Source organism: Typopeltis vanoorti, chromosome 11, assembly GCF_054136105.1.
Source record: "Typopeltis vanoorti isolate ZY-2024b chromosome 11, IOZ_Tvanoo_1.0, whole genome shotgun sequence".
Classification (NCBI taxonomy): domain Eukaryota; kingdom Metazoa; phylum Arthropoda; class Arachnida; order Uropygi; family Thelyphonidae; genus Typopeltis; species Typopeltis vanoorti.
This window is the reverse complement of record NC_143559.1, coordinates 20,330,828-20,343,723: the sequence shown is the minus strand read 5'-3', so window position 1 is coordinate 20,343,723 and position 12,896 is coordinate 20,330,828. Positions and strand designations below refer to the sequence as shown.

Sequence of the window (12,896 nt, the reverse complement as noted above, 5' to 3'; positions counted from 1 at the left end):
TCATCCTGCAAGACTTTGACATCTTCTGCATTCACTATCGCCCTACCCAACTTTGCATCATCAGCGAACAAATGAACTCTTCCACTTAGATCCTTCCCTATATTGTTAATGAACAGATTAAACAGCAGTGGTCCAAGAACAGAACCCTGCGGCACACCACTAGTCACAGGCCGTCTTTTGGACTCAACTCCTGAATAAACTACTCTTTGATATCTCTCCATCAACCACCCACCTCACCAACCCTATATCCATTCCCATATGTTGTAGTTGACGGATTAGAATTCCATGTGGTATCCTGTCAAACGCCTTTGCCAGGTCCAGCAGTATCACTGTAAACCCATTTCCCTTATCCAGTTCAGCCGTCACCCTGTTATAAAACTTGAGCAAGTTACTGAGACATGATCTACCCTTCACAAAGCCATGTTGTCCCCTGTACAGTATCTCATTTTCATTAATCCATTCCTGTATTTTTCCCTTGACTACTTTCTCCAAGACCTTGACGACTCCTGATATGCTGATCGGTCGGTAATTTGCCACCATAGTCTTGGATCCTCCTTTATGCAGTGAAACTATTTTCCCCTCTTTCCACGCCTTCGGGACTAAACTAGACTCGAGACTCAGATTAAACAACATGGTCAAGGGCACTGATAATTCCTTAGCCGCTTCACGCATGTATAGATCATGTATATAATATATGTATATATAATGCATGTATATAATGCGTGTATAGATCAACTACAGTATATTAATAAGTTTGAAGTAGTATGTCCATTAAATAATGAGAAAAAAATTCTACAAAAATAAGAGTAGACTACACGAAGAATTTCAAGTTAACGTTTACGTCGTTCACACACAAATTTTCGAAATACCGTTAATAGGTGTCTAAAGATAGCGTTGAGCTCTGCAGTCAGTCTCTTCTGGATGACCTTCACCGAGTGAAATCAGCATCCTTTGAATTTCGTTTTCAATTTCAGAAACAAAATAAAGTCCTCCAGTGCCAGGTACGACAATTATTCAAGCACTGTGGTGGATATTGCGAGAAACTGTTTCCGGTTTCACGCACAATGTGCAGTGTATTATCATGCAGCGGAGGGGCGCGCCAGTAGTGTCCGGCGCCTGTGTGAAAAACTTTAGTTTGCGCCCCTCCCCCTCCAATAAAAAAAATGACTTTAAAAAACGTTTTTTTTTTAAAGTATTTCTTTCTCTTTGGCGCCTGTGTGCGTCGCACACATTGTTGCACATATGGCCGGCGCGCCCCTGATGCAGCGTCAGTCGTTTCGCTACTGTTCACCTCTCACTCATCTGTGAGTTCAAACTGTATTTCCCAAAACGTAACCCAAATTAATGACATTAAAGCAATGGGAAAATAGAGTTCGATATACGACAGCTTGCTTAACGACAGTTTCCCATGATCCAGTTAGGTAGTAAAAGTAGGGTTCACTATAACCTGTACGAGTACTTAAATTGTAAATCAGTGGTTAGAATTAAAGGATGTACAGATGGTTGCACAATCATGTATGAGTCAAGACTGTACACTATCTCCATTGTTATCTATCTGTATGAACCATATTATGAAAGTAAATAGCATTAAACCGTCAAAATCAGGTATACTGAACTCATATCTTGATGCGAAAGACTTTATATTCCTACATATTATAATTATTATTAAGAGAGACCTCCAGGCATGGGCGTCAGCAGAAAATTTTCCAAAGGGGGGGGGGGGGGAGCTTGGAGACAAATAATACATCAATAAATTTTTATTTAATTTTTTAATTTTTTTGTTTTTTTCAGAAGTAGATTACAGAATACAGTATTGCATCAATACAAAAACACATATATAATGTATATAAATTTAAAACATGAAGAAGGAAACAAGAATTAATATATATATAATATAGATAATTTCAATAATCACGTATCGTATAAGAATTGAATTCTCCGTCTATGGCTTGCAAACCTATTGATGACATTTTCAATAAATTTCTTCTTTACCTCTTCCGGTTTCTTCCTGTGCACACTAATCATACATAAACCTGATAAATGCGTCTCTGAGATAGTGGACCTTAACCATGTTTTCATAGGTCTCAAGATGCTAAAATCTCTTTCAGTGGTACAGGTCGTGACAGGTAATGTCATACCAATAGTTATTGCCAAATTAATAGAAGGGAAATAGTCGCAATGTTCCAAAACATCTGGTAAAGATTAGAGAATATCAGTCGAAGGAAAATATTGAGATAAATATTGTAAATTGTATTTTATTTTTCACTTACTCTTTTGACTTTGTATTGCAACTTTCTTTTATATACTTTTAGAATATTCTTGGGATGAAACTGAAAATGCTGTTTGGTTATCGGAGGAAAATCTTGATTTTAAGAAGAATGAAATTAAAGATTCTAAGTATGGGATAAATATTGATTGCCGATAAAAGTCTTCAGATGTGATTCCAGGATAATTGCACCTATATTTCTGTATGTAATAAATTTTAAGACAGAAAAAGCGTCCCATGCTCGAGGGTATATAGTTACATATCTCAATCGCTTTTACGATTATAATTTGTGAAATTTTTTACTCGATCACAGGCGGAGGAAAGTGCCCCGTTTGTCTCCCTCTGTGGATGTCTCCAGGGAATCAAGGACTCATTGAGGGAGGCCACATGCTACAATCAGTTGTCATACTAGACTGCAATTCATTCATCCTACTTGCGCACAAAACATCCAATGACAATTCATCCCAATCACGCACCATTCATTTTCAACTTTCAAGGATGCCTTCTCGTCCTTTCCCCACCCTCCATGAAAAATTCCATCTACTGAAATCCTGTATGACGCTTTCAAATGTTTGTAAGTCTGAACTACATCACTCTTCTTTATTCTGTTTGTTAGTGCTGCAGTCTACAAATTCTCATCTGTCTTCATAATCAGTACTCCGCAATCCTGATATCATTTTCAACACTCTCCTTTGCACTCTTTCCACTGTGTCAGAATCACAACGGAAACCAGACCTGCGCATAATAGTCCAAGTAAAGTCTTATCAAGGCCTTGTAAAGAGGCAAAATGACTTCATTCTTTACGTCAAAGTTCGTTTCAGCATTGCAATTATCCTCCCAGTTATATTTGCATTCTTTGTTATATGGTCCTTGAACTTCAACTTCCTATCTACTAAAACTTCAAGATTCTTAGCCTGATCAGTTTCTTCTAGCATAATCCCACCAATATAATATGGCATTGATTATCTCATCACACCGAATTATGACTTTACAATTATTAATATTGAACTGATAGCTATTTTCACATGCCCACAACTCCAGCCTAATCAAATCATTCTGCAAGTACTGCGTATCAGTTGCATTTCTTGTCCAGGGTCTCTTCAGAACGTTTTAATTGAAGTGAATAGCAGTTTTAATAAATTTACACGAAAATCAGCAATAAAATGACAAAAAAAAAAAAAAGAAGAAGAAGTGAAAATAGGCTAGAGTCTAAACTGCATTCCAAATGGACAATTTATAGAACAAGTCAAACATGTCAGCTAATTTAGGCACAATGTTCAATAAAGATAATAAATTAAATTTAGAAAATAAAATAAGAGCTAGTATGGTGAGAAACCAGATGAATAAATTTATGTGGAATAAGAGAGAAATAAACTGGAACACCAAACTAACAGGATACAAGATAACATTTAAATTAATTTTACCTTTATTGACCTGAGTTGAGTTAAGAATAAAACAGATGATCAGACGATATTAGTGGCATCAGAATAATATTGAAAGGAACGTGACATTTTAGAATACGATAACATATTACTTTGGATGATTGTTGACAGAAAGTAATTACAGAAACTACAAAGTAATTATGTAATCCTATCATAGTATCCTGTACATCCCTTAAAGGCACATATCAGAAATTGATGATTTTTCACAAGATCTCGAAACAGTTTGTAACTTAAAGAGAGAAAACAATCTGAGAATTCGGATGAAATGGAGTTTTTTTTTGTGAAGATATTTCAGTTGAATTGCTTACAGCTGCTAGCCTCGTTGGCCAGTGGTCAGCAAAATGGCCCATGTGGGTCGTTAGAGAAGGATTTCCGGATTATGTAAAAATTAAATAAATACAAAAATAAATAAATAAAACATTACAAAAATCTTAGCCTATCTGTGGTACTAATGGTTTAAAATACTATAGTTTTATAACATTTTGAAAATGGGAGTCAAGAAATTTGGTCATACATTACCTCTTTCACTGACACACTACTGATAAGTGAATTAAATAGAGGGGGGGGGAGATACTTCAGCCTTCTAATCCATCGCGAAGCTAAACAGTACGGCACTGGGATGAAGTGAGTATTGTACTGCAGAAGTACAAGGCAAACACAAACGTGTCTGCCTTGTAGTTCTTGCAAACATGAGTAACAGAAATTCACAAATTTTCGTTTGAAGTTAAACCTCAGACGAAACTGTGCATCTCTGTTACTCGTGACGTAACACACAAGAGTAGGTGAATTAAACCTTCATTACATTTCGTTTTCGGGACATGGATGTCCATCTCCTCCGCTTCTTCTGTCACAATGTAATATCACTAAAGGATGGCTTCATATATATATAAATAAAGAATAAGCAGCATAAGAAATTGATCAGTTCTGAATTTCTAGACAAGAAGTAGAGCAGTTGTTTTCCTGGTATTTTTTATTTATTTATTTTATTATTATTATTATTTTCTTTTTTATCAAGGATAAACAGGTTCGAAACTTTGGTTGTCAAATGAATTTCATCGCTGGATGTTAGACTACTACCACTGCTAAGTGGAGGAATCAGAAAAGTTCCTTGTTTGATTTCTAGAGCAGAATTCCTGGATTATTATTATTACCACGGGCTACTCCAGGAGTCCTTAGACTCATCGAGGGAGGCCCTAAACATCATGTTCACACAGCTGTTCAACATTCTCACAGTGTCTATCATACCTTGCCTTGAACTCGCTCACTGTCATAGCACCCACAACAGACTCTGGCAGCTTATTCCACTCATTTACCACTCTAAAAGTAAAGAACCCAGCTCTAACACCCCTGCTAACCACGCTCCTGCAACTTTTTTAACCAGCTTCTATGGGTGTCCCCTAGTTCTCCCACCACCAGTCCTGATCTCAAAAATATCATCTGAATTAATCCTATAGAATCCTTTTAGCAATTTGAATGTCTCAATCATATCTCCCCTTTTTCGCCTATCAACTAGTTTCTGCAACCCACAAATCTTCAACCTGTTCTCATATGGTTCATTCCATAGACCTGCTATCATCTTAGTCACTCGCCTCTGGATCCTCTCAACCTCCTCCCCATCAAGAAGGAACCGAGGTGACCAAATCTGGGCACAGTAGTCGAGATGAGGTCTTATCAGGGCTCGGTACAGAGGTACAATAACTTGTTTTTCTCTGCTCGTCAAGGTATTTTTCAACAACCAAGTGAGTTGATGAGCTGATTTAGCTACTTCATTAAAATCCGATTTTCATCCATAATTTATCCCGGCTTAAAACAGGGAAGGACGCATGTGAAGTAACTTCACGATTTTTTCCAGTTGTTTTGCAACAGTATATGGCATATATTGATTCGGTAGAAGTTCTTACACACGTACTAGACTAAGCAGAATGCTATGAAATGATTCAAAATTATACATTACGAATGGCAATAAATGAACTGAACCAACAGTACATGTCTCCCCGCAAAAAAAAAAAAAAAAAAAAAAAAAAAATTAGGTATATGAAGAGCCAAAGGCTTCAATTCGGCGACAAATGACTTGTTTAAGTTACGGGATATTACATCCCATATCGTTTCTTAGCCGAATAGGAAACTCAAAGAGTTTCATGCCGAATATAGTAGAAACTATATAAAGTTCGGCGATTCCAAGAGTAAGCAAATACTTAGACATGAGTTGCCTCAGCTTGCACTACCTTTAGGGTCAGTTGCTGCAGTATCCAGGTATTTGCTTACGCTTGGAATCGCCGAACTTTATATAGTTTCTACTATATTCGGCATGAAACTCTGAGTTTCTTATTCGGCTAAGAAACGATATGGGATGTAATATCCCTTAACTTAAAAAAAAAAAAAAAGTTCTGAGTTCAATTGCTGTGATAACATTACTGCAGAACTGTTTCACTGGAAACATTTTCATACTTATGTAATGAATGCGTTTGACAATGTCATAACTTAGCACTGTGAACGAATTTACCAATAATGAAAAAAAAAAAATAGATGTATATATATATATATATATTTTTTTTTTTTTTTTTTCAGGAAGTCGTGAAATTAATTCACTGGCACTTTTGTTCTTGAGCTTCGTTGTAAATTGCAAATGAAAACAAGAATAATTTACTGTGAAGCAAGAGTTGTTCGAGCATTACTACCGATAAGTTGATGAATATACTTCGGAAACAAAGAAAACTATTCAGTATTGTTATGAATATCAAACTGGTACCAATCTAAATAGTTTTTTTTTGAAATGTAACTCAATGCATTTATTTTCACACCAGTTCAGCCTTGAAAATGCTAGACAGTGGCTAGTGAAACTTGTTGGCTCTTTGTATATATATTTTATCATTTATCTTCTGGTCTTTTAATAATAAAAGTTATTTATTGTAATACATCAGACCAAATATGTACAAGTTTAATCTAAATAGTTTTTAGCTTTTGTATTCAAGTTATATCGTATTAGCATAAGATGAACGGCTGTCAGAAATTGGACGAAAGGAAATGGTAACTAGGCAGTAGATGAGAACTAACTTCAAGTGATATGGGGAAACTTTTTTTCGACATATTCCCGCAAATCTATTCGTCATTCAGTTGCTCTTAAGATCACGAACGTTGCTGCAGAAGTTACAACGAAATAGTAAATCTAACTGGAACATGTCCACCCTGGAATTGTTATCGCAGATAAATGATGATAATGATACTACCATCTTTAAAATACCCCTGGAGTGCAGGGAACAATGGCTAGCCCTTCGATCTGAAAAGATCTAAATTAGACTCGTCAAATCTTTATGTGGATTTTTTCAGCTGAAGAGGAGTTAGTAGATCTCATACAGGGATAGCAGGGCTTTCCTCCCGGAAGCTCGCGAATCAGCCAGAGAACAAAACAGGCAAAAATACTATTAGTATGGGTGGGGGGGGGGATGAGAGAGCAGATAACGTATCGTGGATCATAGTGAAGAGGGTTTGTGTCGTGTTCAGTGCTCTCCTGCTGTGAGTCCTTGGACTCCAGTCAACATTTATTCTAACGTATACAGCTGGACACAGAATGTGCAGTGGCAATTAGCGCACTTAATATTTATTATACAGAATTGTATATATATATTTATATATATACAGTATATATAACATTCGCAGTATTATGCAGTGGGGGAAATGTTACGAAAAAATTGCATGGGCTTATGACGTAATGACAGCAAGAATAATGGTGATATCAATGCATTTCTTTCTTAACGATGTGATGGACTATTTTCACATTTTTGCAAAGTACACGGAAACAATTGCTGAGTTTGGAGAAGTTAAGATGCATATGTAATAAAACAAAGAACAAGTGGGTTTATTGAAGATTATGACGTATTTATGTTTCGTGGAAGACTTAAAAAATATAATAATAAATAAACTGACATCGAAGTTCTTTTGAGGATTTCGGAGTAATCACATTTCATCCAGATTTATTACTATTATACATCATCAAAAAAAAAAAATCAGGTAACTCCTTTTAATCTCGTATAGGGAGTAGGCGAGACCGTTTCAGCCCTATCAAACTTTTGTAGACCGAGTGAACAGTTCAATCTCCACTGGTAGCCCATCAGCACGCAATGAAGAGACGGCTAACAAGTGCGACCCTCTGCTGTACTAAAGTAAAGTTCAAAGGATCTGGTGGTAATAATTATCTTTGTGTTTTGGATTCATTTTGGAAAGATTATTCCCTCATTACTTTCCGCTTTCATCCTGATGCACTTAACAGAACTTTTTTTTTTTTTTTTTTTTTTTAAGAGTACAGTATATCAACTAAAATAATTTCTCAGAAACAACACTTGACATACTGTATCGTTGTTTATTAATCGCTGCATAGCTTTCCTTTCCCCATCTCTCTGTCTCTCCAAAGCAACCAACTTCTAGATCAGCATCTCCATCTACAATTTGAGACAAAATAATTCGATACAAAATTCATTTTATAAAATTCTTCTTCTTCTTCTTGACTTCTCGTGTTAGGCAAGTTTGCCTGTAACGTTTTCAATGGTTTAAAAGGTCTTCCGCCCATCTCCTCCTGAGTCTTCCTCTTGATCAGTGTCCTGTTAGTTTATATTTCCAGGTAATATTTGACCATCTGTCCTCATTTATTCTTTCTATATGGTTTTTCCAGTTCATTCTATGGTTTATGATGTCTTCTGTTATGCTAATTATGGATAACTGTTTTCTTATTTCTTCATTTCTTATCTTGTCTATTCATTTATAGCCTGCAAATGGTTTTAGGAACTTCATTTCTGAGCTTTCACTTGTCTTTTATCTTGTTCTCCCCAAGTCTATGTTTCACTGCCATATTTCAGAATTGTTTTTGCTATTATTTTTAATAGTTTTATTTGGGTTGTTCTCGACATCTGTTTACTTAAATGTCTATTCGAAGTTCCAATGACTACTAGGAATTTTTGCTTTTTATATTCAATGTTGATTTCTCCATTGGGGGCTTATGTAATTTCCTAGATATTTAAATTTGTTCGCATGTTCTATTACTTTGTTGTGGATGACTAGTTTGCATCTTTTAATTTCTTTACCTTGAAATGCCTACGATTTCGTTTTATTTATTGAGATTTTCATGTCATACTGTTCTATTGTTGATTTTTCAAGGGAATTTTATAAAATTAAACGTAATGAAAGTTAATAAAAAACTAAAATTTCTGAAAGAAAAATTTAATTTATAGAAATTTATAAATAAAAGTAGATTATTCAGAGTGAGAAGAGAGAAAGGAAAGTGCGGCTATCTTTGGAAGTATGAATAGGTAAAGAATATTTGTGTATGTCTATGGACAAATTGGAAGAGAGCTGAGTTTCAGTATTGTAGATATGTTACTAGTTGAATGAGATCTCCCTCTTCTACTGACCCCATGGAGATTATTAATAAATATGCCAAACGCTTTTTCTCTGATACTGTAGAACTGTTTCAATGTGCACGTAATTTGTTACTGTTATAATACTGTAATGAGCGCATATATGAGACACTTTCAAAGACGTGACAATAACATTTTTCCATCAAAAAAAAAAAAAAGAAGAAGAAAACCCCCGGATGGAGAAGCTTTTTTTTTTTTTTTTTTTTTTTTGTTAGCATGTTCGGCAACTAGACTTGGGTTTTATTGTGTTCACTCCCTCTCGCCATAATGACACCATTACCTATATTTTGAAAATACAGTACAAAGAACTATCACTAGTGGTTTGGGTAAGTGACCACTTCTAGGTCACCAAAACAAAGTGGGTACTCCCCCCCCCCCTCTTGAGGTGGTGCAGAATTATTCATTACCGTTTACACTTTTTATAGGTTGAACGACTTTTTTTTTTTTTTCTTCTTCTATGTATGTCAAAATGCAGGAACCGTCGCACGTATATATGGATGGAAGTTTGCCTCGAACATGAAGATATTTTCAACTGTTTTTGGAGTAGCACATTAGCAAGGTTCATTAGGGTTCCCAGGTAAGGCGAATTATGTAGTTTTCATTTATGAATGAGTTAAATTTATTGAAGAGTTTAAACACTGTAGTCAAATACAATTATCTTAAACTAATGCAGGCCATAGGCAGATTAATGAAATGGTTGTATATTCTCAAGTATGCAGGAATAGAGGGAATTTCCGTTTTTTCATTACAGTTAAACAGTGTACACAGTATAGGGGAATTGGTCTTTAAATAAAGCCAAACTCACATCACAGTAACATTTATAAAAATGAGGAGCACTGTCAAATGATGCTACAAAGCAAAGAAGTTACATTTTCTTAGAAAACTGAATTTTTGAATTTGGAATAGTAACCTCATATATTTTCAAATCTTTTAAAACAAACATAACCAGCTATCTTATAATTTAAAAGTGTGGTAGTTGGATATTACCGTATGCAGCTGCAGAAACGGGATTTGTGATCCAAAGTCACGGCATTAACTCTTGAGAGAACAATCACGTAAGCTAAATAAGCTACAGCTCAAGTCTCACACTAAGGGGGCCTTCGCCTCAATGATAACTTAAAATTTAGCGAGTAGAGAAAGCCTCTTAAAAGTTATTGTTTAGCGGCCACAACAATCTTAAATTTTGCCTCGACTGTAGAGTCGCTGATTATTCAGATTACAAGAATCATCATAGCTGAAATTCAACGCTCGCCCTAACTCGTGTTTCAAGTTACACTTTTATTCCATGGGAGTATTCAATAAGACACCTATTGTTCAGTGTGTGAAATTAATGCAAGCCATTAGTTTTACACACTAACGCCTTCACCTAAATGATGAAGAACTACTTAGAAAATAATCCGCGGGGGGGACAGAAAGCGTCGTTCCAATTCTTCGTCGGTACAGATCTCGACGCTTAACTGAAATACAGGTGTTTCCTTTTTACGTTGTTTAAAGTCCTCTGATAATTTCAGTCTAATCGGCCTAAAACATGGAGAGGAAAACTTCCCCTGCACTGTTCAATAGATTTAGTAAACGTCTCCACTGTTTTTATCTACTTCATCTTAAAATGAGCAAGAAGGCTGAGCGCAGTTTCGACGGTTCTACTACTTTTTTTTTTCTTTTGATCATTGACAACGTAAGTTCCCTCTAAAATTCAGTTAGCTTAACAGCAGTCGACAACAACAGTCTCTTGTGAACTGAAGCCGACCTCATTGTGTATTGCATTTTGCAAGTAGGAATCCAAATATTCCATATAGGTGTGCAGTACCGTCGACATAGAGGCAGCCTGCCTCACGGCGCGGCTTAATAAGGGCGCTTGTTCAGCCATATTGCGGTAGGCGCCGTCACTACGCTAACAATTCCTATTATCGTAGCAAGTGCGGAAAGTTTTTCTAGGCTTAAATTGATTAAAAATTATTTGCGAACAGCAATGACCCAAGAAAGATTGGGTGGTCTAGCAACTATATCGATAGAGGGGGACATAATTTAAATGTAGAAGAGCTTAAACAGTTTTATTGTGCGATATCCAAGTAGAGCAAACATTTAATTACTATTATTATGTAATCGTTTTGCATTAATGTTTCTCTTGTAATAAAAACTAAATAGCAATTGGAGATTTTCTTATATTTTTGTCTTATAATATACTAGAGGCAATATTTAATTGTTTGCCTCGGGGCGCGACCAATCTGGCGACGGTCCTATATGTGTGTGTGATTTATGCAATGCCCATAATCCACTGTAATTTCATTAGCATCACGTAGACGAGGTTTGGCAGAACGTATAGCAGCTAGACTCGTGGTTGAAAATACATTCGTTTTATATATTTTAAATGTATGACAATGTTCAGAGGCTATAACTGAAACACGAGAATAAAGAATAGAGTAATATCAGAGGGGGGGGGCTACATTAAAAGAGACCCCGCAGATAGTACCGAACCCTATATATATATATATATATATATATATATATATATATATATATATACTATGTTTTTTCCCTACACATACATTCCTATGATAAAGTTTAGTGTATAAATTAGGCACAGTAAGTCTTTGGACTCCCTGGAGGTGTCAAAATAATAATAATATATCCGAATTGCCAACATCACTACTCTTGCGCTTCGGGGCCATTATTAAATAAACTAAGGGTTAGCACTGCGATACCGCGACAGTCGAGCTGACTGTCGCGGTATAGAACGCGGTGATGCCGAGAACTACTCAGAACGGCGCGCAATTTAAACTTATGAATTGTCTATTGCTAAAAGAAAGAGCCATAAGGCTTCATTTCTGCGATGTAAAATTATATAGGCAATGTGGATATTATTATTGTTATTATGTGATACCTCCAGGGAGTCCAAAGGCTCATCGGGGGAGAGTGTGCCAACAGCATCGAACGATTGATCCCTCCAACTACTAACCGCGCTCAAACTTGCTTAACGTTTTGCGAGCCATTAATAACAGAGGCTCTACTAATTTTTTTTTTTTTTTTTTTTTTTTTAACTAATTGACCAACCGTAGCTGGCAACGGTTGGTCGATTGGTAGTGGAGATATTAGATCCAACATTATTTCAAAGCCGAATGTTTGTAGAAACTATGAATGTTTCGTAAGTTGACCGGAAAGCTTACGAGAATACAACTTTTTATATTCTCGTATAAGTAAATTATTTTCTATATTCTAACCCCTTCAGGTTAGCTATTCCTCTCCCTTGCAGAAATACTGTTTATTTAAATTTTCTGGGAGGGAGGATATTTTGCACTCGCTTTTGTCATCATCATTGGCTATTTGAATTTCTGGGAATTACGCAAATTCTAGAAAGGGTTCGGGAAGCTGGAGTAGAAAAAGTACTGAGACCAAACCTCATGGTTGACATGATCACTATGAAGACAGATGAAAGAACTGCAATCACCAGAATATGATAGAATCAAGGGGAGGAGGGAATATAATATGACTGACATAAGTTGTTAAGAGATGCTTACAAGATAGATATGAGAGAATTGTACAAAGGGCATTAATGAATACAAATCCATCTCTAAAAATTAAACTCAGGACAAGAGGTTAAACCATCTAGATGATAAATGAATGGTAAAGTAGGAACTGCAAAAAATAACATCGTGGAATAAATATAAAGGAAAATGTGATTAATATGCGCATGAACAATGTAAAGTACAGTAAGAAGAGTGACTAGAATTGTATTAAAGCAAAAATCAAATTATGAGAGGAAATTAGCTGAACAGACCAAAG

The 12,896-nt window shown here is 35.8% G+C and overlaps 1 protein-coding gene across 1 annotated transcript in view; it reads left to right on the top strand.

The window, feature by feature from the left end:
- The window catches only part of LOC150101354 (phospholipid-transporting ATPase ABCA3-like), a 305,741-nt gene extending 296,047 nt beyond the window's left edge, over positions 1-9,694 (top strand). Inside the window, exon 15 of the mRNA XM_090400778.1 lies at positions 9,592-9,694. Coding sequence (XP_090256904.1) covers positions 9,592-9,636 — 45 coding nt within the window. The 3' untranslated portion in view covers positions 9,637-9,694. The remainder of the gene's footprint in view (positions 1-9,591) is intronic.
- Positions 9,695-12,896: the final 3,202 nt, after the last annotated feature.